At 45.5% G+C, this 21,315-nt stretch overlaps 1 protein-coding gene and 1 long non-coding RNA gene across 4 annotated transcripts; one reads left to right on the top strand and one right to left on the bottom strand.

The window, feature by feature from the left end:
- Positions 1 to 194: 194 nt before the first annotated feature.
- LOC311622763 lies at positions 195 to 10,660 on the bottom strand. The gene is made up of 3 exons (XR_014795021.1): positions 10,527 to 10,660; positions 7,744 to 7,889; positions 195 to 293 (listed from the first exon to the last, which is right to left on the bottom strand). It is a non-coding gene; the product is annotated as an uncharacterized lncRNA (long non-coding RNA).
- MYOZ3 (myozenin 3) lies at positions 288 to 16,817 on the top strand. 3 transcript variants are annotated; one of them, XM_084884078.1, is made up of 6 exons: positions 288 to 1,337; positions 3,242 to 3,303; positions 8,801 to 8,955; positions 10,037 to 10,111; positions 10,533 to 10,695; positions 13,826 to 16,817. In XM_084884078.1, the coding sequence occupies exons 2-6, from the start codon at positions 3,243 to 3,245 to the stop codon at positions 14,170 to 14,172; spliced, it is 801 nt and encodes a 266-aa protein (XP_084740204.1). In that variant the 5' UTR covers positions 288 to 1,337; position 3,242; the 3' UTR covers positions 14,173 to 16,817. The 3 variants fall into 3 exon arrangements, with proteins under 3 accessions (XP_084740204.1, XP_084740206.1, XP_084740205.1); XM_084884080.1 differs by having other exon boundaries at positions 9,982 to 10,111; XM_084884079.1 differs by having other exon boundaries at positions 288 to 1,673; positions 9,982 to 10,111.
- The last annotated feature ends 4,498 nt before the right edge of the window (positions 16,818 to 21,315 follow it).

Genomic DNA, 21,315 nt, shown 5'->3' with positions numbered 1-21,315 from the left:
TGGGCTGCTTCCTCAGAAGCAGGTCAGAGCTCCAGGCAAGAGCAGGAGGTAATGTTCAAGTCCAGACAATCCTAGTGAGCGCAGGACAAACGATTAGGAGTGCTCCTGTCCTGATGGGGGCATCCTTGCCTAAAGAAGGGAACTGTGGTTCCACTCCCAGGTGAGGCCATGCCTGCCCTAGGAACATTCCTCACCTTCCTTTCTGGACGCTCAGGCCCTGCAGAGGCTGGGCGGAGGAACCCAAGTAGCGGAAGCCACGCTCAGGCCATCCACAGCAAAGTCCAGGCTTCTTCCTAAGAAGGTTGTCAGAAATCTGTCTTTAGTGTTTGTCACACAGGTACAGATATCCCTGCTCAGACCCTGCTGCTCCCAACCTTCCAGAGTGTTTCTCTTTAGCTGGACCCTTCCCTGAATGCAGTATCCCTCCTACCCAATCCGGTTACCTTCCCAGTCACCTAAGCCAGAGACACCGAAGTTGCCCTCTCCTCACCTCCTGCATTCTGTTTCTCACAAGGACCTAGTGATTCCCCAAATTCCCCTCAAGTTCCTCTCCTCCTATGGATGCCCGCTGTCACTGCCCATTAAGCCATCCCCATCCCTCCCCATCGTGAAGGCCTGCCTCCAGTATGACCCTTTCCTCCCCATTTTCCACATGACAGCCAGAGATATCTTTGGAAAAATGCCAATCTGACCACTCCATCCCACCACTTTAAACTCTTCACGGCTCTTTATAAAGCACACTTGCCTTTTGAAAAGCTTGCTGTGATCTGGCCTCTGCCCACCTGTCTCCCCATCTCTCAGCACTGCCCCACCCCCCAGTTCTGGCTCTGCTTGCCGACCTCCTACCATTTTTATACATGACCCGGCCTCTGCCTGCGATTCCTGTGTCCTCTCTCTGCCCAGTGTACTCCCACTCAGCCTTCAAGGCCCAGCTCAAATGTCTCTTCCTCTGGGAAGCCTCCCCTACCCCCAGGCTGAGCTGACGGTGCCCTCCCAGAGCATTTCCCATGATGCATCTCAGAGGCTTATTTACAGGTCTGGCTTGGGCCTGGCTGAGCTCCTTGAGCACGGAGTCTGCCTTGTTTATTTACAGTCCATAGAGGCTCAGAGAATGTGAGAAGTTGGAGGGAGGGAGAGAAGGAAGGAGGCAGAAAGAAGAAGAGGAGAGAGGAAAGAAAAAGTCAAACAAAGATATTAAAGGACAATTCATCCATCATCCATCCATCCATCCATCCATCCAAAATATATCTATGGCAATCCTATCAGGCTCCATTCTAGGCACTAAGGATACAATTAGCAAGCTCAAGTGACCGGAGACTGACTCTCAGCATTTCCAGGTGACTCTGGTGTGTGCATGTGTACGTGTGTGTGTTCATGTTTGTGCAAACCCTTCTGTCGGCAAGGGCCTGCTGCTGGGGCACCTGTCTTCCCTGGGGCCTGGTGCTTTTAGCATCTGTCCCTGGATCCAGTTGCAGCCCGAAATAAGGCTGTGAGCCACAACAAGGCAGGAACAATTCTCGTCAGCTGAAGCCAGAGCTGGCTGCAAGACGCACTCAGCTCTCTGACTGCCCTTCTGCTGCACGGACACTGACCACTCAACCTTCAGCTTCCCGACAGAGGTGTTAACCTTGAGAGTCTGATATTCTCTCTGCCCACCTGGTCCCAGCTCTCAGGTACCAGGATCCTAAGGGGATGTGAGGAGCTGTGGGGAGTGGGTGGAGGAGATGAACCAATTCCCAGAGCCCCTTCCTGTCCAAGAAGAGGAAGTGCCCTGCAGAGTCTGGGGAGTGTGGGGCCTCGTGGAAGCCTGAATCCTGACTTGGGAAGGGAGGGATTCTAAGCCTAGGTTACTCTAGGTTAAATGAGGAAGGGGTAGCTACGATTCATGGTGGGGCATAGCTAATGGCTCTGCTCAGAACTCCAAGATTTTTAGGGAGTAGAGGGAAGCAGGGTGCCTGTCTGGACAATGAGGGGCTCTTCCCAATGTCTGTGAATTTCTGAAAAGGGGGTGATTATCAAGAAATAGGTCTGCGGAATGTGAGTCCTCATTGGTCACAGCCGGAGCTCTCTCAATCATCTCGTGACCCTCACCCAAATGCACGCAGACGTGCTCATGTTTGTATCATTTTAGGGGGCTCGTGAATGCTCTTGAAGCCCATCCATGAATCTCCATGATCTAGCCCAACCTTTTATGTTACAGAGGGGGAAACTGAGTCACAGAGCTGAAGAGCAACTTGCTCACAGTTACAGAGGGAGTGAGAGACACCAATTAGCTGCCAAGCCACCAGTGACCACTGACCTAAGTGGGAGTGGGTTTGGGGGTACAAATGGAGGCAGATTGTGTTTCTAAAGAAGGAATATAGGAAAATCAGGAAGCAAAACAGAGGGGCACAGGGGTGTGTAATCTGTCAGGGGTTCAAAGGATCTGCCTTCTCTTTTGGGGGGCAAGTTCGGGGATTTGGACTTGGGGCTTGCATGGGCTTAGGGGGCGTTCTAAACCTCATTTTATTTGCAAATTTCCTAGAAAGTCATGAGATACAAATGGGGGAAGGGGGGGTTAGATGGAGGAGGAGAAAGAGAAGGGTGAGAAAGAAGAGAGCACCATGAGGTACCAGACTTATTGAGGTGATCACTTTATAAGTTATATAAATATCTGATCTCTATGTCACACACCTGAAACTATTATAATATAATGTTGTATGTCAATTGCAATTTTAAAATAAAAACATTATTAAAATAAAAGGAAACATCATGAAAGTCAGTTCTGGGATAAGGGTAGAGGAGGGGGTGATGGTTTTCTCAGCTTCCTTGGACCAGCCAGTGTCCTCAAGTCTTAGGGCCAAGTACTAGGGAAAGGAGGGGAGGGCCAGCCTTGCAGACCCCAGTGTTACCCCTATCTCTCCACCTATACCCCTTTTCCCCCTGATGTAAACCTCCAGCTTCTTTCAGCCGCTGATCAGAGCTCACCTACATCAGTGGATAAAAATAGTTTGAGACCCATACCTCCCACCCCTAATGTCCCAGAGTTGACCCCCTAAAGAGAGAGTGCTTCTCTAGCTGCATGGGAAGAACTGAGCATCTCCCTCATTCTCCCTGGACCTCAGTCTCCTCCTCTGTATGTAGAGACCCACCCAGCTCAGACAGCCCTTGCTTGAGACCTTGGGGTGGGCCAGGGACTTGAAGGAGGCCTGGAAGGGCAATGGAGGCGGTCTGGCCAATTTGTGGATCATCTCATCTACAGGATGATCCCCAAGGAGGAGAAGAAGCCAGAGATGGCTGCCATGGGGGACCAAGCTGGACCAGGTAAGGTGGACCCAGCCTGTGTGCATTCCTCAGACCCCATCCTTTCTTGGTCCCAGACTGCAGCCACTCAGGCCTGCTGGCCCCAGGCCTACAAAAACAGGTGTGAGTTCCAGGCCAGCCCCAAGGGAGAGCCTGTGGAATCTGCCACCTGGGCTGGAAGCTCCCCAAAGCATTGAGAAGGGCGTTGCCCTGCTGTCCTCACATCCAGAAGCTGGAGTTACACGCCCTAGACCAAGCCTGGCCCCAGCTAAGTCCTGCCTCAGTCTCAAATGGAACTCAGTGGGCTCTGATCCCAGATCCAGCCTTAACTGCAGCCCCAAGCTCCCCACACACTTGTCCTTGCTTGTTGAAACTCTGCATCTCACCAAGTCCCCATGGCTAGAGACAGGGGTTGGGAGTAAAGTGTGCAGGAAGTCCCCATGGCTAGAGACAGGGGTTGGGGGTAAAGTGTGCAGGAAGTCCCCATGGCTAGAGACAGGGTTTGGGGGTAAAGTGTGCAGGAAGTCCCCATGGCTAGAGACAGGGTTTGGGGGTAAAGTGTGCAGGAAGTCCCCATGGCTAGAGACAGGGGTTGGGGGTAAAGTGTGCAGGTGGGCAAGGCTACCCAGTTGGGACTCAAACCATTTCACTTAAAAACCGACTCATCTAGTGACTAAATCATCTAAAATACATGTTTATTAACTTTATAACACTTGGCATAATTTTATAGTCTATTTACTTGGCCTACTTTAGAGCATTTCAAGAATTTTATAAACAAATTCAACTAAGTCGGGCCTCTCAAACTTTCATGTTAATCATAGTGGCATGGTGTTGGTTAAAATGCAGATTGCCAGCATCCACCCAGGGATTCTGACTCAGTGGACCTGGGGAGGGGCCGTGCACTGCCTTTTAGACAACACCTGGGTTATTCCAACGCAGACTGACAGTGAGCTGAGCTCTGATAAACCCTGGCCTAAGACCACTGCTAGGTATTGCCTCCTAAGAAGTACTTAATCATATGTGTCGTCCTTTTAACCTGTTTTGTGTGTCCTTGCCTCCTTTTGTGGGAGTCAGGTTTTTCTTTTATTCCATGATTTCATGTGCTGAAACACACAGACTTTGTGAAGTGTTTGTTAGTGCTCTAACCAGGGGGACAGGGCCATGCATTCTCTCTTCTTATAACTAAGCAATTAATTTGACCCCAAATATTGGCACACATCATTTATGTCAGACAGGAAATATGTAAAATGTTGACAATTTTGAAACTAAAGAAAAATATAAAGTAAAAACAAAACAAAACATAACCACCTCATGGTTTTGCTACCAAGAGACACCCATTGCAGAGTAAGAATAATAAAAATACCATTACTGCTTACCATGTGTCAGATACTATGCTAAGAGCTTTGATGCTTTACGTTACATAAACTCTACAACAACTCTGTCAATTAGACATTATTATCACCATTCAGCAGATGAGAAACTGAGGCCCAGAGGAGATAGATGGTCACACTATATGTGTGACATAACCAAGATGTGTGACATAACCAAGATTTCACTCCATATCTGCTTCTTTACTATATAGTTACACAAATAACAAATCTATATACTGAGTGGCCAGATTATTATGATCTCTGAATGCATAATAATCTGGCCACTCAAGTGTGTGTGTGTGTGTGTGTGTGTGTGTGTGTGTGTGTGTGTGTATTAGAGGCCTGGTGCATGAATTTGTGCATGGGTGGGGTCTGGCCAACCTGGCCAAGGGGAAGGGACATGGATGGTTGGCCAGCCTACCTGCTGGTCAAACCTCTGATCAAGAGGACAATTTGCATATTAGCCTTTTATTATATAGGATATATACTGAGTGGCCAGATTATTATTCGTTCAGAGATCATAATAATCTGGCCACTCAGTGTATATATAAAAGCCTAAGCAACCGGCCAACTGGCCGACTGGCTGGTCGCTATGACACACAATGACCACGAGGGGCAGATGCTCTGACCGGTAGCTATGATGCACACTGACCACCCAGGGGCAGACACTCAACATAGGAGCTGCTGAGCTGCGGTGACTTGGCAGCTGTGGTTCTTGGATGATACACCTGGAACCAGAGAGGAGGGAGACTGATTCCAGACTATGTCACCCAAGAACTGCCCTCTTGTAATCCAGGACCCCTAGGGGGATGTTGGGGAGCTGGTTTTGGCCCGATCCCACAGGCCAGGCCAAGGGACCCCACTAGTGCACAAATCCATGCACCGGGCCTCTAATCATTTTAGAAAATATTCAGACCAAATAGACATGAAGGACTTTGAAAGTGTAAGTTCCTTCTAGTAGAACCATCTGGAGATAACCAATGTTCTAATATTTGTGTCGATCCTCTTTCTGTTCATATATAAACGTATTTATATAAATGCAAATATACACACATGGGCTAAAGACTACTAGTATACACTATGCTCTTCAACTTAAATTTCTTTTCACTTAGCAGCATACCACAGAATCCTTTCCATCCTCACCACCTCCCCCTGCTTCCCTAGCATGCCATATGTTATATGTATTTATACTCATTCAAACCTTCAAATGGTGTCATGAAGGCTCGTCTCAGGGTGGGACCTTTAGGAAAAGAGCCGAGGATTCTTGAGCAAGTGACTTATTGAGGTTGCACGCTCAGGAAAAGGGAAGCTGCTGAGCAAGGATGCGGGCTCAGCTGTAGCCCAGATTCAGTCTGACCCTGAGGGTGCCACAGAATTCATCCCATCTTCAGCAAGGACCATGACCCTTCTGTTCACCTGGGCAGTTCTCTGTAAAGGCGGCAGTTGTGGGCTGTCAACCTCAATAAAGGGCACTTTGGGAGCATCTACCACAGACTGATCCCAGGTTTCGTAATTTGAAACCTCACTGTAATAAAATTCTTGTATTTATATCTTTGGGCATGTTTATTCAATTTTTCTCCCCAAGAATGAATGCCAGAATTGCTTAGTCTAATAGGTTTTGTCTATAGCTTTTTTCTTTTTTTTTTTTTTTAAATATTAAGCTCTGTTCATCTGGATAATATTTGAGAATATGTCAGGAGACTCTTTGTTATATATTTATTTTTTATGTTTTTGTTTCTTTTTTCTTTTTATATTTTTAAGTGTGCAATACATTCTATTGTTTTAAAAAAATAACAGTGCAAACAATTACCATTCCTAGCCCTCCTTCTTCCTATGTCCCATAAGTCATCACTGCTAATATTCAGCATGTCCTTGGAGATTTTTCAATGCATGTATGAACATATATTTATTTTTTTAAATATAGTACAAGTGGGACCTTAGACTATAGATTCTTTTGAAACACACTTTTCCCCCTTCTAACTTAACTTACAATGAATTTCCTTATGCCCCTAACGTGTAGAAGGTGCTCTCTCTATATCTGCTGAAAGAAGGGAAAAATCAGCCTCCTTTTTAAAAAGGCTCTGTAGGAAGGAGTCCATTGAATGGAATGAGTCACAGCCCCTGACTGGCCTCAGTGCTGCCTGATGACCACATCCATCTCCCCGGCCCGCTCACCCACCCACTACTCTCAGACAACTTTGGCACCCTCTCTTCTCAAACCTCCAATGCCTCCTTCCCCATCTTCATTCTCAGTCAATGCCTTCTTATTTCATTGAGAAAAGTGAAGTCACCAGAAGAGAACAGCTGCACGCTACCTCCTCCACATTTGTCCATTGCTTGGCCTATGTCCACGTTCTCAGTTTTTCTTCCCGATGTGATGGATGAACTCTTCTTGCTAGTATGAAGCCAACCCTTTTAGTTGGGCACCGGATGCCTTCCCCTCCCTCTCTCTTACTCAAGGACAGATATTTCTTCAGTAATTCTCCACTCTCTCTATTGCACTGTCAAATTTTCCCATCAACTAACAAACATGCTGTTATTTCTCCCTCTTTAGAAACAAACAAATAAACAAGAAACCCCTCTTGATTGCACAGCTGCCTCCAACCATGGTCTAGATCTTCGGTCACCAACCTGTGGTCCATGGACCACCAGTGGTCCGTGAGGTCAGAAAGGTTGGCAACCGCTGGTCTAGAGCACAGCTCCCTCAAAGCAGTTGTCTCTATTTTCATCCCCTTCTTCTCTTCTAACATTTTACCAAGCCAATTTCCAAACACACATAAAAGTAGAGTGCAAATCCCCATGGCCCTCCTTTCATTCTTGGAATCCAAAGCAAATCCCGAAGAGTGTGTCACTTCATGCTCTAAATACTTCTGAATGCACAAAAATCATAAAAAGGACTTTTCCTTACACACCAAAGTTATCAGCACACAGAACAAAATTAGCAATACGTCTAATAACCAGTCCCATAGTCAACTTTCTCCAATCTTCTACTTTGTTATAATGAGGATTCAAATAAGGGCCATTGTTTCTATTTGGTTGCTATGTCCCTTAAATCTCCTTTCCCCCCGTTATTTTTTCCCATGTCACTCACTCTTTTGAAGAAATCAGGCCAGTTGCCCTGTAGAATGTTCCACATCCTAGATTTGGCTCATTGCTTCCTCGTGGTGTGGCCCAGCGGTTCCTCTGTCCATTTTCTCTTGAACCCTCTCCAATAAGGCTTTCACCCAGCAACTGCTTCTGTGAAGGTCACCAATACTAACTGCACATTACTAAATAATCATAGTAAATTTAGCCCTCATCTTACTTGACACATCAGCAGCATCTGACTGTTGATCAGCCCATCTTCCTTGAAATGCTTTAGTAATTTGGTTTCCAGGACAACCATGCTCTAGATTTCCTCCTGCCTCGCTGGCTGCTCTCCCCTTCACCGTCTCTAGGGCTCTGTCATTCCTCAGTCTAAATGTTGGAGCCCCAGACTATAAACTGGCTATTGTCTCAATTAGACATCACTTTATTTCTCTTCTTATGCATCAATCTTTATCTCAGGTCAGTTACCTCCCATCAACTCGAGTCTCTCCACCTGGATACATACAAGTCTCTTTAAACCTTATATGCCCAATTTTGAAGAAAATTAGGGTGCCTTAAATATGGAGTAAGCATTATATAAGACAGAAATTTGCTCACTTGAAAAGGTGGAGATCTTAAACTGAATTTCTCCTGCTCCGAACCTTCCACATCTCAGGGAGGCCGCTCCAACCTTCCAGTGACTCAGGCCAGAAAGCCTGCCGTCACCCTCCTCTCTACTCTCTCTTTCATATCCCTTACCCAGGGATTACCTTTAAAGATATCTAGGACCTGACCATTTCTCACTACCTCCATCACTGTTGGCAGAGAGCTGCACAGGAAATCCATGGGATATGTAAATACAAATGGCCAAAGGACATCTGAATCGATGCTCATTTCACTGTCAGACACATGCAAATTAAACTCTGAGATGTCATCTCTGCCCACCAGGTGGACAGAGTCCACTGAATGATGCACTCAGTGTTGGCAAGTGTGGGGAGAAGGCAGCATTCTCAACACCATGGGCCGTGCCATGAGGAGATCTCCTTAGAAGTGTCTCTGAGTGGCCTGGCCTCTCCCCACAGCCCCTTTGCTGGACCTGGGCAAGAAGCTGAGCGTGCCCCAGGACTTAATGATGGAGGAGCTATCGCTACGCAACAACCGAGGATCCCTCCTCTTCCAGAAGAGACAGCGCCGTGTGCAGAAATTCACCTTTGAGCTTGCTGCCAGCCAGCGGGAGGTAAGACGGCATTGTGCTCAGAGGGGAAACTAAAGCCCAGAGAAGGCCAGTGGTTTGCCTAAAACCAAATAGCCAGGAGAGGACCTCTGGCACCTGGGCAGTCCCTCAAGCTCCAGCTAGAGAATGCTGTGACGTTCCCACCAGACTGATGCCCTGCCTTGCAGTGTGAGCCTAGAAGTTTTGCATCTTCAATGCACATCTCTTTCCCAAAGCAAAATATAACATGGAGTGGGCAGGGGGAGCTGCAGAGTGAAGGGGCTCCAGCTCCTACAAATAGTGCTGAAAAATAGTCATGTGTGCTGGGCTGAATTTGCAGCAAGCTACATTTAGATTCGACCTGATCTAAGATGGAAAACACAGAATGCCTTTCTCTGCTTCCCACTGGAAGTAGGATAAGATAGCAGCCCAGGCAGCTGGTAGAGAAAAGAGGCAAAGATGCTTATTCTCAGGCTTCAAAAAGGCAGTGGGCAGTTTCGGCCACCCCAATGAACACAGGGCAGCTTATCTGTGCTCCACCCAATTTCTGGATGAGACAGAAGGCAACTGAGGAGTTTTATGGCAGAATAATAAAGATAACACCTTTGCCATGTATCTAAGACACCGCTAGCTAAGCACTTAAATGTTATCAGCTCATTTATCGCTCAAAAAGTGAGATTATCATCATTATCTCCATTTCACAGAGAGGAAACTGAGGTTTAGGGAGGTTATTTGCCCAGGGTTAATATTATAGTAGCAACTATTCTGTCTTGGGCACTGAATTTAGGGCATTGCACAATTCACTCATACCCTCCTCCCCAATATCTCCAGGAGGTGGGTGCTAGGATTGTGTGCCCCCCTTGTTTGTGGTGGGTGATCCCTGGCCCCTTGCCCATCCCTCATTCCCACTCCCCGACAGTGGCTAGAAGAGCACCTAGGGGACAGTGACTTGGAACTGGGGAACTAGGGACAGTGAGCATTGAGGGAGACCCAACAGGAGGGGACGCTGGGTGACGGGGTCTGGCAATGTCAAGGCTATCCATTGCCCAGGTTGCCATGAGCCCGGAGTTGCAGAACTGCCGCTCAGAGCTCCACATCTTCCCAGCCGGGGACCCTGAGGACGCCCAGCCTGAAGCTTCCCGGGTACAGCGCACCCCTAGCCCCAGCGCCCTGGCACCAGGTGAGTGGCCTCCCCAATTTGGACCAAAGAGGAAGGGCAGGGGTACGGGGTAGAAATCAGAGCGTGGGCATGCTGCTCCACAATGGGGCAGGAAGAGAACCCAGAGCATCTAGTCCAATCCACCCCCTTCCCTATCCAAACACACACACACCCCTCCATGGACCTAACCCAGGAGGTGCAGCAATGCACCCCAGATCACACAGCAAGTCAAGATTAGAAGATGAACCTCAACTGGTAATTGCCCTACACCAATCCTCCTTGTTTCCAGGGATGGGGAAGGTTACCTTTTGAGGGAACAACTTTTGGCATCACCCTCCCTGCCACACCCCACACACACTTCCCTCCCCCAACCCTTTCTGAGGTGGGTGTGGGTGTGGGGGCCCAAGGGAGAAGGGAACCCACATGCCCTGCTCACCTCCAGGCTATGCCGAGCCACTCAAGAGCATCCCGCCAGAGAAGTTCAACCACACGGTCATCCCCAAGGGCTACCACTGCCCGTGGCAGCAGTTTGTCAGCTACCGGGACTTCCAGAGCGATGGCCGAAGTCACACTCCCAGCCCTGCGCAGTATCGAAATTTCAACAAGTAAGGCAGGGTGGGCAGCTTGGGGAGAGCGGGAGGGGGCACAGGTGCCAGTCATAATCACAGCAGTAGCTGAATTTCCTGAGCACTTTCTACATGCCAAGCTGTAGAATGTTAGAACACGTCATAAACATTCACTGAGCTCTTGCTAGAACTGAATAGAACTCCTGCCTCAGCACATAGTACATCCTTAATAAATGTACAGGGAATGTGCCACACATCTCATTGGATCCTCCCCACAACGGGGTGCGGCTGGTGCTACAGTTTTCCCTATTCTGCCTGTGAAGAGACCTGCTCAGAAATATCAGCAACCGGCTCGAAGTCCCAAAACAAGGACATGCAGGGCAGGGCTGAGGTCCAAGTCTGGGCTGTCTGACTCCAGAGCTTGGTTTCTTGTTCTCCATCACTGCTGTGTGCCACCTCTTTGGCACGTCCTTCCTGGGTGGGGCCCCCAGATATCACCAGTCCTACATAGCTCAGCCTGTTCCTCATTTTCATCAATGCCTAGGAAGTGGCTTTGAGGCTGCACCAAAGCAGGGAGTAGCAGTGAGACATTGGACACTAGAAATGAGGGTCACAGAGGAGTGGTTTGTACTGTTTACAGCATGGGGCCTCAACGTGGGCTTAAATGCAGACTCCTTACCTGGCTGTGTGACCTTGGGAAAGTGACTTAACCTCTCTGAGCCTCCATTTCAATATCTGTAAAATGAGACTATTATTGCACCTACTTCATAAGATTGTTATGAGGAGAGCATAAGAAGCCATAGGCAACGTTTCTGGCAAGCAATAAGCTCTCAATAAACAAGAGCTGCTATTATTATCATTATTATTTATAGGTTGAAATGATAGTTGGAAAAGTTAATGGGGAATAAAAGGATATATTTAACATTCTGCCCGAAGGGCTCAGAAACAAATCATAGGGGTCAAGACAGGAGCTTGGCACTGGAGGAAGACCTTGGGCTAGGGGATGGATTTCAATTGCAATTGGCTTCCTCGGACTGATGCTATTTCTGAAAAACGCTCCTCTGGCTTGGACCACAGTAAGTGTGAAAGTGGAGGGTCTGGAGAGAGGAGGCTCCAGTCCAACTCTTCTGGCATCTGCTCAGACCACACGTGGAGGCTATGTCTGTCTGACAAAAATTGATGGGTGGTGCCAGGGCCTGGAGACCAGGCCCTCTGAGGGAGAGCTGAAGGAACTGGGGGTGATGAGCTTTGAGAGGAGACTGCTGAGGCGGCATGTGACTGCCCTTAAAGTCAGGGAGGGCCTTGATGGAAAGAATTCTACCAAACCGGTGCTGTGTGAGCCACAAGCCATTGGCAGATGTGCTGGGGTCTCTCGCCAGCCAGGCCTGTGCTCTCTCACCTCCTGGGGCCGTCAGACCCTGCCTGCCCAGCTATTTAAAACCCTCAGTAGACATTCAGTCCTGACAGCCAGCTTCCCAGCTGGCCAGCTCAGGTTGCAGCCCCATCCATCTAAACCTCGGGTATGAAAGACAGGCACATTCTCACCAGCAGCAGGGTCTTAGGGAGCCCTGAACCCGGGTCCTTCTGGGACAGAAGGACCAACCGAGGAAGAATGAAGAGGAACAGCAGTGTTGGTGGCCAAGCTGTGCCCAGGAGCCAGGTCTCTGGGCTCCTAGTCAAGGGCCCAGTTGTGAGGCTTGCATTGGCTTGGAAACATCCCAGCCTGTCCCCCAGGGGGCCTGGCTGTTGCTGCCACAGCTGGGGTAGTCTAAGCAGAAACCCAGTCTTGGCTGGAACCCAGGCCCTAACCCAAGTTTTGCCTTTCCACCCTAGGGGCAAGCACTCTCTTCTTCCCATTGTGCCCAGCCTGTGGAGAAAACAGCACATGATCAATGCTTTTTATTTCTCTTAGAATTAAAGAATAGTTTTCAAGTCACATACTTACATTCTCTTAAAAACTAATTATGCAACTACAAAAGAAGGGTTCCTTTGTTTACTGTCCTCGATCCCAAAGGTAACAAACACTGTTGTCAGGTTGGTGTGTAAGTTTTCAGAACATTTTCTAAGGGCAGCCACATACCTATAGGGGATATAGCCTTGTTGTATATGTATACATGTTTTAATACTTTGAATTTCTTTTTGTAACTTCTTGTTTTCACTCAACATTATGCTTTTAAAATCTACCCTACTTTATATCGATCTTTTCATTCCTTTTGAGCTACAGAATAATATTCCATCATGTGACTACACTACTTCTGTCGTGTCCGTTCCTCTGCCAATGGACCCTGGGTTGTTTATGGCTTGTCACTAATCCCTGCTCATATCTGCTTCCTTGTGCGTGTGTGCATGTGCTTCCCGAAGCCATATGCTTACAGGTAGTGTTGCTGGTGGCAGAATTTGCATATTTCCAGATTAAAATGATCCTGCTAAACTATCCTCCGAGGGAGCAGCACCAGTGTGCCCTCCAAACATTAGTATCTCAGTGAAGCTCTGCCCCGTTATCCAGTCATTTCTTCTTGCCAGTCTTATGGGTTAGAAACCAGGTCTGTTATAATCTGCACTTCCCTGATTCTCAATGCTCGTCCTCCCCTTTCACTTCAGTTTGTGGCATGTTTCTCTGAGGGGAAATGAAAAGACAAAGGAAACACCCTGTTCCAACTCTGCTGCTTTCTGGAGCTTGCTTATGGGGAACCTAGAGTTCTGCTTAGGACAAGCCAATCCCAACTCTGAAAACTTGGCTCCAATTTCTAAGCAATAAGCCATCCCAACTAGGGGCAGAGCTAGAGGATCCTGTTAAAGGTAGTGCAAAACCTGCCGAAACCAGTTTGGCTCGGTGGATAGAGTGTCGGCCTGCGGACTGAAAGGTCCCGGGTTCAATTCCGGTCAAGGGCATGTACCTTGGTTGCGGGCACATCCCCAGTAGGGCGTGTGCAAGAGGCAGCTGATCGATGATTCTCTCTCATCAATGTTTCTAACTCTCTATCCCTCTCTCTTCCTCTCTGTAAAATATATATATATATATATATAAAGTAGTGCAAAATCTTGCTGTACAGAAGGAGAAACTGAGTCCTGGAGAGAGGCAGAGAGAGGCCCCACACAGACCCACATGTCAGTGTGCTGCCATCTTGTTCCTTCCCAGCCCACCTCTCCTGCTCTCTTCTTCCCCTAGGACCCCCGTGCCCTTTGGAGGACTCCTGGTGGGAGAGACCACGTCCAGGGCAAGCACCCCCTTTCTCCCAGAGCTCATCAGTGGCTTGGAACTCCTCCGCCTCAGACCCAACTTTAACAGAGTGGCCCAGGGCTGGGTCCGCAACCTCCCAGAGTCTGAGGACCTGTAACCCCAGCCTTCAGTCCCCGGTCTCAGAATCTGGGGAATACCAGGAGCCAAGATTTGTGGACTGCACTTCACAGTTTACAAAGGGCCTTCACACACAAAACCTACTGCAAATGGCCTCAAAGGTCACAAAGTTTGGTAGTCCACTAATATGGGGTTTAGAAAGGTTTTCCTTTAACTGAGATGCAGTTAGTCTTTATTCATGCTCAAACATTTACCAAGCACCTACTATGTGCTAGACATTGTGAAAGCTCCATGCAGAGGAGTCCGGACCCTGACTTAGAGTAGGAAAAGATAGTAGGGAAGACAGATGTGTAAAGCAGTAAATTATCTTAATTTTGCCTAAAGCACCTAAGGAACAAAATGTAGTGAGACAAGGGAGGGCATCTCAAACTCTGGGTGTGTCTGGGGGAGAGGAAATCAATTACAGGATACTTCCCAAAGGATCTGAACAGGACTTCAGAGGAGGAGTGAGAGTCGATTAAGGGAAGAGGGTGCGGCTCCAGGGGAGGCACTGCAGGCCAGTGGATCAGCATAAGCTGGAAAGGTGGAGAACTGCCATAGAGCAGGGTGTTCCGGAGAAGGAAGAGGGCTGTGTTTGAGCAGTCGGTGACTCCTTAGAACAGCAGTTGCCAACTGGTGGTCCTTGAGGTCCGAAAGGCTGGTAACTGCTGGTTTAAGGAAACCTTTGGAGCAGCGTTGCCAACCGGTGGTCTGTGGACTACTGGTGTCCGTGAGATCCGAGAGGTTGGCGACCGCTGCTTTAGAAGGCCAGGTTGGAGTAAGCTGCACCAAGAAAATGGGGAAGGTTCTTAAGCAGGGGAGTCAGGGGTCTCAGTGGTTGTTATGTGGGCATAGATTGGAGTCAGGAAGCCTTCCAGGAACAAGGCCTGAACTAGAGAGGTGGCCATGGGGACGGAAAGAAGGGACACCTCTCTGGGCACCTTGCAGGACAGGTGCAAAGTGGAGTACCTATAAAGACTCCTTCTTCCCACCTCCTTCTGCTCACCACTCTGAGCAGGCCTTGGGTAGATCGTGCTTCGTTTCCAATAGGAGTCATTCAGGGCTCTACTCCGGCTCATTAGGAAGAAGAGAGAAAGGAATGCCTTAGTTCAAGTAGAGCTGATAATGTGATGATGATGATGGCGGCTTTTTATTGGGTGCCACAGTGTTTTGATCCATTTTACAGATGTGAATATCCAGGCTCAAAAGGCAGAAGGGGCTTGTAAAGGGACAGAGCCACAATGGATACTGACCTAGTCCAGTGGATGTCTTTTTGCACTGGGTGGCCAACCCATTGCCCGCTCACTCTGGAATCACCTCATAACAGTGCCCTGCCTCAGAGTTTAGAATTAAGAGTGTAGGCTGGGAAGTCAGACTGAATGGATGGTTCTAATTGCCACTTCCAGCCATTTCTGTGGGCCTCTGTTTCTCAACTTTAAGATGAGGACAAGAATAGTAGCCCTTGTAAGGGGTTGTTGCAAGCACAATGATGGACACATACATGATGAGCGCTAGATCATTACACTTCATGCAACTACTGCTCTTAACTGAACAGATGATCTTGCGGTGGATGCAGCTTGAGAAGCAGGCCTAGGATGAGACATGAGGTCAGTAGAGCTGAAGCCTGAAGGGAAGGAAGCTTCTGGTCACTGCAGGGCTCCCTTGGCCCATGAATCACCCCTTCCCCTTGTTCCATCGCCTCTCCCCCACCCCATTTCTCTTGAGATGAGAAGGCCAGGAATCCATCTGGTTCCCAGGGCATGTGGGATACCAGTTGCCTTTTCCTTTTGCTCTGGATTTTCCCTGTGTCCCACACGGTCTCCAGGGGAAGCAGCCTGACTTTTAGAATTGCTTGCAATCAATGTGTCTTGAATTCGGGCACTGCTGTTTAAAGCCACGCTTCCATGAGATGAAAACGTACCACTAAAGTGTCCTAAACAAAGCAGAGGATTAGGACCACCTTGGGCTGGCTCTGCTGTGCTCTGGAGGGTGACAGCAGCCACCAGAGCACAGCTGACAAGAGCCGGGTGGGGAGCCTGCCACACCCAAAGCAAATCCTCATTCCTTTCTTCTTTTGATAATATGCCTTTCACTGATGTTGTTTAAAAAAAAAGAGAGAAAGAATTCTTACTGTAAAGATTTATATACAAATAAAGGAAGAAGTAAAATGTGAAGGTAAAATCAGCCCACATAGCTCCTCCCCTGCAACACAGACCTTCCCGCCCTCCTGCACTCTGCCCCATTCCCACATACCATAGGTAACCACTGGCAGAAGCTTGGTGCTTCTAGAATTCTAGCATTATTTGAACAGCTAAATATGTACAATGTATAGTTGCATAAGTGCAAAGATATGTTTTTGTTTTCATGGGATCATACTGTATTATATTGTGTTTTGCTTCTTTGTTCAACAATAAGTAAAATGTGGATCCTGAAAAAGCCATGTCATTAACCTTTCATGTAATTTAGGGGCCCAACAAACCATCCATATAAAACTCTATACTTTTGCCTGTTTTGTTCTTTATGCAAATGAAATCACATAGTGATTTGGAAATGAAAAGGACCGAGAACAGCCACAGCCCTGGGAACCTGGCATGAGACATAGCAGCCCTGAACATAAATGAACTACAGTTCCATACAGCAATACAGAAACAAAATGGCAAGCAAAGGGAGACAGGTCCATATGTATATGTTAGCGATGCAATCCAGTGTTAAAGTCGGGGTAGTGGTAACTTTGGAGAAAAGAAAGGGTTGTGCTTGTGAGAGGACAAACTTCTAAGAGAGCTGGACATTTTCTATTTCTGTGATTGTGACACAGACATTGACTTTAAAATACTTAATTTAGTTGTAAATTTGTGTTTTATGCACTTTTTCTGTACATTTGTTATATTTTACTAAAATAATCCCTCCTTTTAAAAAAGTTAATAGATTACCAGCAGATTAGATGAACATGAAAAATTAGTGAACTAAAATCAGCATTAATATACTTCAAGAGTTTGCAAACCCTCACAATGGGATGAAATGGACAAATTCTTAGAAAAATACAATATCCCAAATCAAATCAGGAATTATCAGAAACCCTAATAGGCCAATAACAACTGATGGAATAGAAGCAGTAATCAAAAATGTCCCAGCAAACAAAAGCCCTGGTCCGGATGCATTCACAGAGGAGTTTTACCAAACATTCAAAAAAGCACTATTACCTATCCTCCTCAAACTATCCCAAAAAATCCAAGAGAAGGGAACACTTCTAAGCTTTTTTTATGAGACCAGAATTATCCTAATCCCAAAACCAAATAAAAACACTACACAAAGAAAGAGAATTACAGGCCAATATCACTAATGAACATACTATAGATGCTAAAATCCTCAACAAATATTAGCAAATTGGATCTAGCAATATATTAAAAAGATCATACACGAGGACCAAAGGGGATTTATTCCAGGATGCAAGGCTGGTACAATATTTGCAAGTCAATAAACGTGATACATCACATGAACAAATTGAAAGACAAAAATCACATGATCATATCAATAGATGCAGAAAAAGCATTCAATAAAACCCAACACCCATTTTTTATAAAATCGCTCAGCATAGTAGGCATAGAGGGAGCTTATCTTATTATAACAAAGGCCATATATGACAAACCTACAGCAAACATCATACTCGATGGGCAAAAAAACCATTTCCCCTAAGAACAGGAACAAGAGAGGGATGTCTGTTTTCACCACTCTTATTCAACATAGTTCTAGAAGTTCTAGCCACAGCTATCAGATAAGAAAAAATAAAAGGCACCCAAATTGGAAAAGAGGAAGTAAAACTCTCATTATTTGCTGATGACATGATATTGTATATATAGAAAACCCCAAAGACTCCACCAAAAAACTACTATATTTAATAAATGAATTTGCCAACATAGCAGGATACAAAATCAACACCCAAAAATTGATAGTTTTTTTAATACACCAATAATGAAATCTCAGAAAGAGAAACTAAACAAACAATCCCATTTATCATTGAAACAAAAAAATTAAGATACTTAGGAATTAACTTAACCAAAAAGGTAAAATACTTGTACTAGAAAAACTATAGGACTTCGTTGAAAAGAGATAGAGGAAGATATAAATAAGTGTAAGAATATATGGTGTTCATAGATTGTTAGAATTAACATCATTAAAGTGTCCATACTACCCAAGGCAATCTACAGATTCTATGCAATCCCTATTAAAATACCCATAACATATCTCACAGATCTAGAACAAATGCTCCAAAAATTTATATGGAACCAAAAAAAATCCCGAATAGCTGCAGCAATCTTGAGAAAGTTGGAGGAATCACAACACCAGATAATCAAGTTTTACTATAAAACCACCATAATCAAAACAGCCTGGTACTGGCACAAGAACAGGCATCTATTATAATAAAAACATAATATGCTAATTAGATTGATGTCCTTCTAGACAAAGCCACAGTGGCGGACAAAGCACTGAGGCAGAGGCAGCTGCCACAACGGGAGAGGGCCGAGCCCCTTGCACAGATTTTGTCTATATAATAAAAGTCTATATAATAAAAACCTAAGCCACCCTTATGGCAGAACAATCAGAAGGACTGGTCACTATGATGTGCACTGACCACCAAGGGGCAGATGCTCAATGCAGGAGCTGCCCCCTGGTGGTCAGTGCACCCCCACAGGGGAAGCACCGCTCAGCCAGAAGCCGTGCTCACAGCTGGTGAGCCCAGTGGTGGCAGCAGGAGCCTCTCCAGCCTCTGCAGCAGCTCTAAGGAGCATCAAGCAGGAGGTAAGGAACAAGGAGTTCCAGATTGCGAGAGGGATGTCCGCCTGCCAGCTTAGGCCAGCTCCCCCCAGAAAGAGACCCCAGAAATTGGCCCAAGGCATTAAGCTTAATTAATATTTGACAAAGGAGGCAAGAATATACAATGGAGTCAAGGCAGTCTCTTCAATAAATGGTGTAGAAAAATTGGACAGATATATGCAAAAAAAAAAATTAAACTAGACCACCAATTAACACTATACACAAAAATAAATTCAAAATGGATAAAAAACTTAAATGTAAGTTGTGAAACCATAAAAATCCCAGAAGAAACCATAGACAACAAAATATCAGGCATCTCTTGTAGCAATATTTTTATGGATACCAGGTATATCTCCTAGGGCAAAGGAAACTAAGGAGAAAATAAACAAATGGGACTACATCAAAATAAAAAGCTTTTGCACAGCAAAAGAAACCAACAAAACAAAAAGGGAGTCCACAGTATGATAGAACATAATTGGCAATGATACATCTGAACCTATATGCAAATATGCATACCCCATGGACACAGTCAATAGGGTGGTGAAGGCGTGGGGCAAAGTGGGATAGATGGCGTCAATGGGGGGAAGGGGAACATATGTAATACTTCCAACAATAAAGATTTTAAAAAATAAAAGTGCCCATAATGTATCATAGAGAAGTAAAGAAATGGAAAACATGAGAGAAAAGTTGAAAGACATGGAAAGTAAAATTAAAATGCCTAGCACTACTACATGGAAAGTAAAATTAAAATGCCCAGCAACCCTTCTGGAGTTCCAGAAGGATTGTACAAATGACTGGGGGTTTCTCAGACTTAATGAAACACATAAACTCACATAGTCCTCACCCTGTCCAAAGGATAAATTAAATCCATACTTCAGAAACACTGTACTAAAATTATACAACTCCAAAGTCACAGAGAAATGTGAAAGGCACCCAGACAAAAAAGTTAGATTACCTACAAAAGAAAACACTTAGAAGAATGAAAAAAAAAAATCTTTGAGAGCCACATAAATAATTTTCAGACAAATAAATACTGCAAGAACTAAAAAACAACAACATTGTTTTGGAAAGGATCCAGAAAGCAAGCATAGAATTAAGAATCAACATTAAGCAGAGAAATCAATTCCACAGACAGCAAAAGGATGCAAAAGAGCAAAGACAAATAAATAAAGTGATATAAATACATTCGACCACATCCGTTATCACAACAGATATAGACGGATAGGACTCACCAGTTTCAAGGCAGATTCACCGATCAGATAATAGGTAATTCCAGCTCCATGCTGTTCATAAGCAGCACTCCTAAAAATATAACACAGAAATAAAATAAAGAAATGGGTAAGGATAAACCAGTCACATACCATACCAAAGAAATGTGTTCCAGCCGGCCAGTTGTGCCCAGTGGATGAGCATTGACCTATGTACCAGTTCACAGTTCTATTCCCAGTCAGGACAGATGCCTGGGTTGCAGACTCCATCCCCAATGGGAGGCATGCAGGAAGTGGCTTACCAATCATTCTCTCTCATCAATGATGTTTTTATCTCTCCCTCTTTTTGAAATCAATAAAGATGTATTTTTTTTAAAAAAGAAATGTGTTCTACTCTCATACACTGTTGGAGAAATTATAAAATGGTACAGACGCTATGGAAAGCAGTATGGAGGCTCCTCAATTAAAAATAGAACTACCTTTTAATCCAGCAATTCCACTTCTTGGAAGAAATCCAAAACACAAATTCAAAGAGATATATGCACCCTTATGTTCATTGCAGCATTATTTACAATAGTCAATAAGTGTCCATCAATAAAGAAGTGAATAAAGAGCCGAATCCGGTTTGGCTCAGTGGTAGAGCGTCGGCCTGGAGACTGAAGGGTCCAGGGTTCAATTCTAGTCAAGGGCATGTACCTTGGTTGCGGGCACATCCCCGGTTGGGGGTGTGCAAGAGGCAGCTGATCGATGACTCTCTTTCATCGATGTTTCTAACTCTCTATCCCTCTCTCTTCCTCTCTGTGAAAAATCAATAAAATATATTAAAAAAAAGAAGTGAATAAAGAGGTGGTGCATATATATAAAACAGAATATTATTCAGCCATAAAAAAAGAATAAAATCTTGCCAATTGCAACAAAATGGGTGGACCGACCCAAAAGGTATTATGCTAAGTGAAACAAGTTAGACAGAGAAAGACAAATACCAGATGATTTCACGTTATGTGTAGAATCTATAAAAAAAAAAATAAAAAAAAATGGACAAACAAAACAAACTCCTAGCTAGAGGAAAATACTGATGTTAACCAAATAGGAAGAGGATTAGGTGGATGGGCAAAAGGTAAAAGGGACTAAGAACTACAAATTGCCGTTATAAAAATAATCATGGGGACATAAAGTACAGCATAAGGAATATATTCAATAATATTGTAATAACTATGTATTGTGCCAGATGATAATCAGCTTACGAGGTGATCTAGTTACTATGTTGTACACCTGAAACTAATATATATCAACTATACTTGA

The sequence above is a fragment of the Pipistrellus hanaki genome (genome assembly GCF_964339955.1).
Source record: "Pipistrellus hanaki genome assembly, chromosome: 5".
Classification (NCBI taxonomy): domain Eukaryota; kingdom Metazoa; phylum Chordata; class Mammalia; order Chiroptera; family Vespertilionidae; genus Pipistrellus; species Pipistrellus hanaki.
The sequence above is the reverse complement of the archived record's forward strand: the minus strand, read 5'-3'. Positions and strand labels throughout refer to the sequence as shown.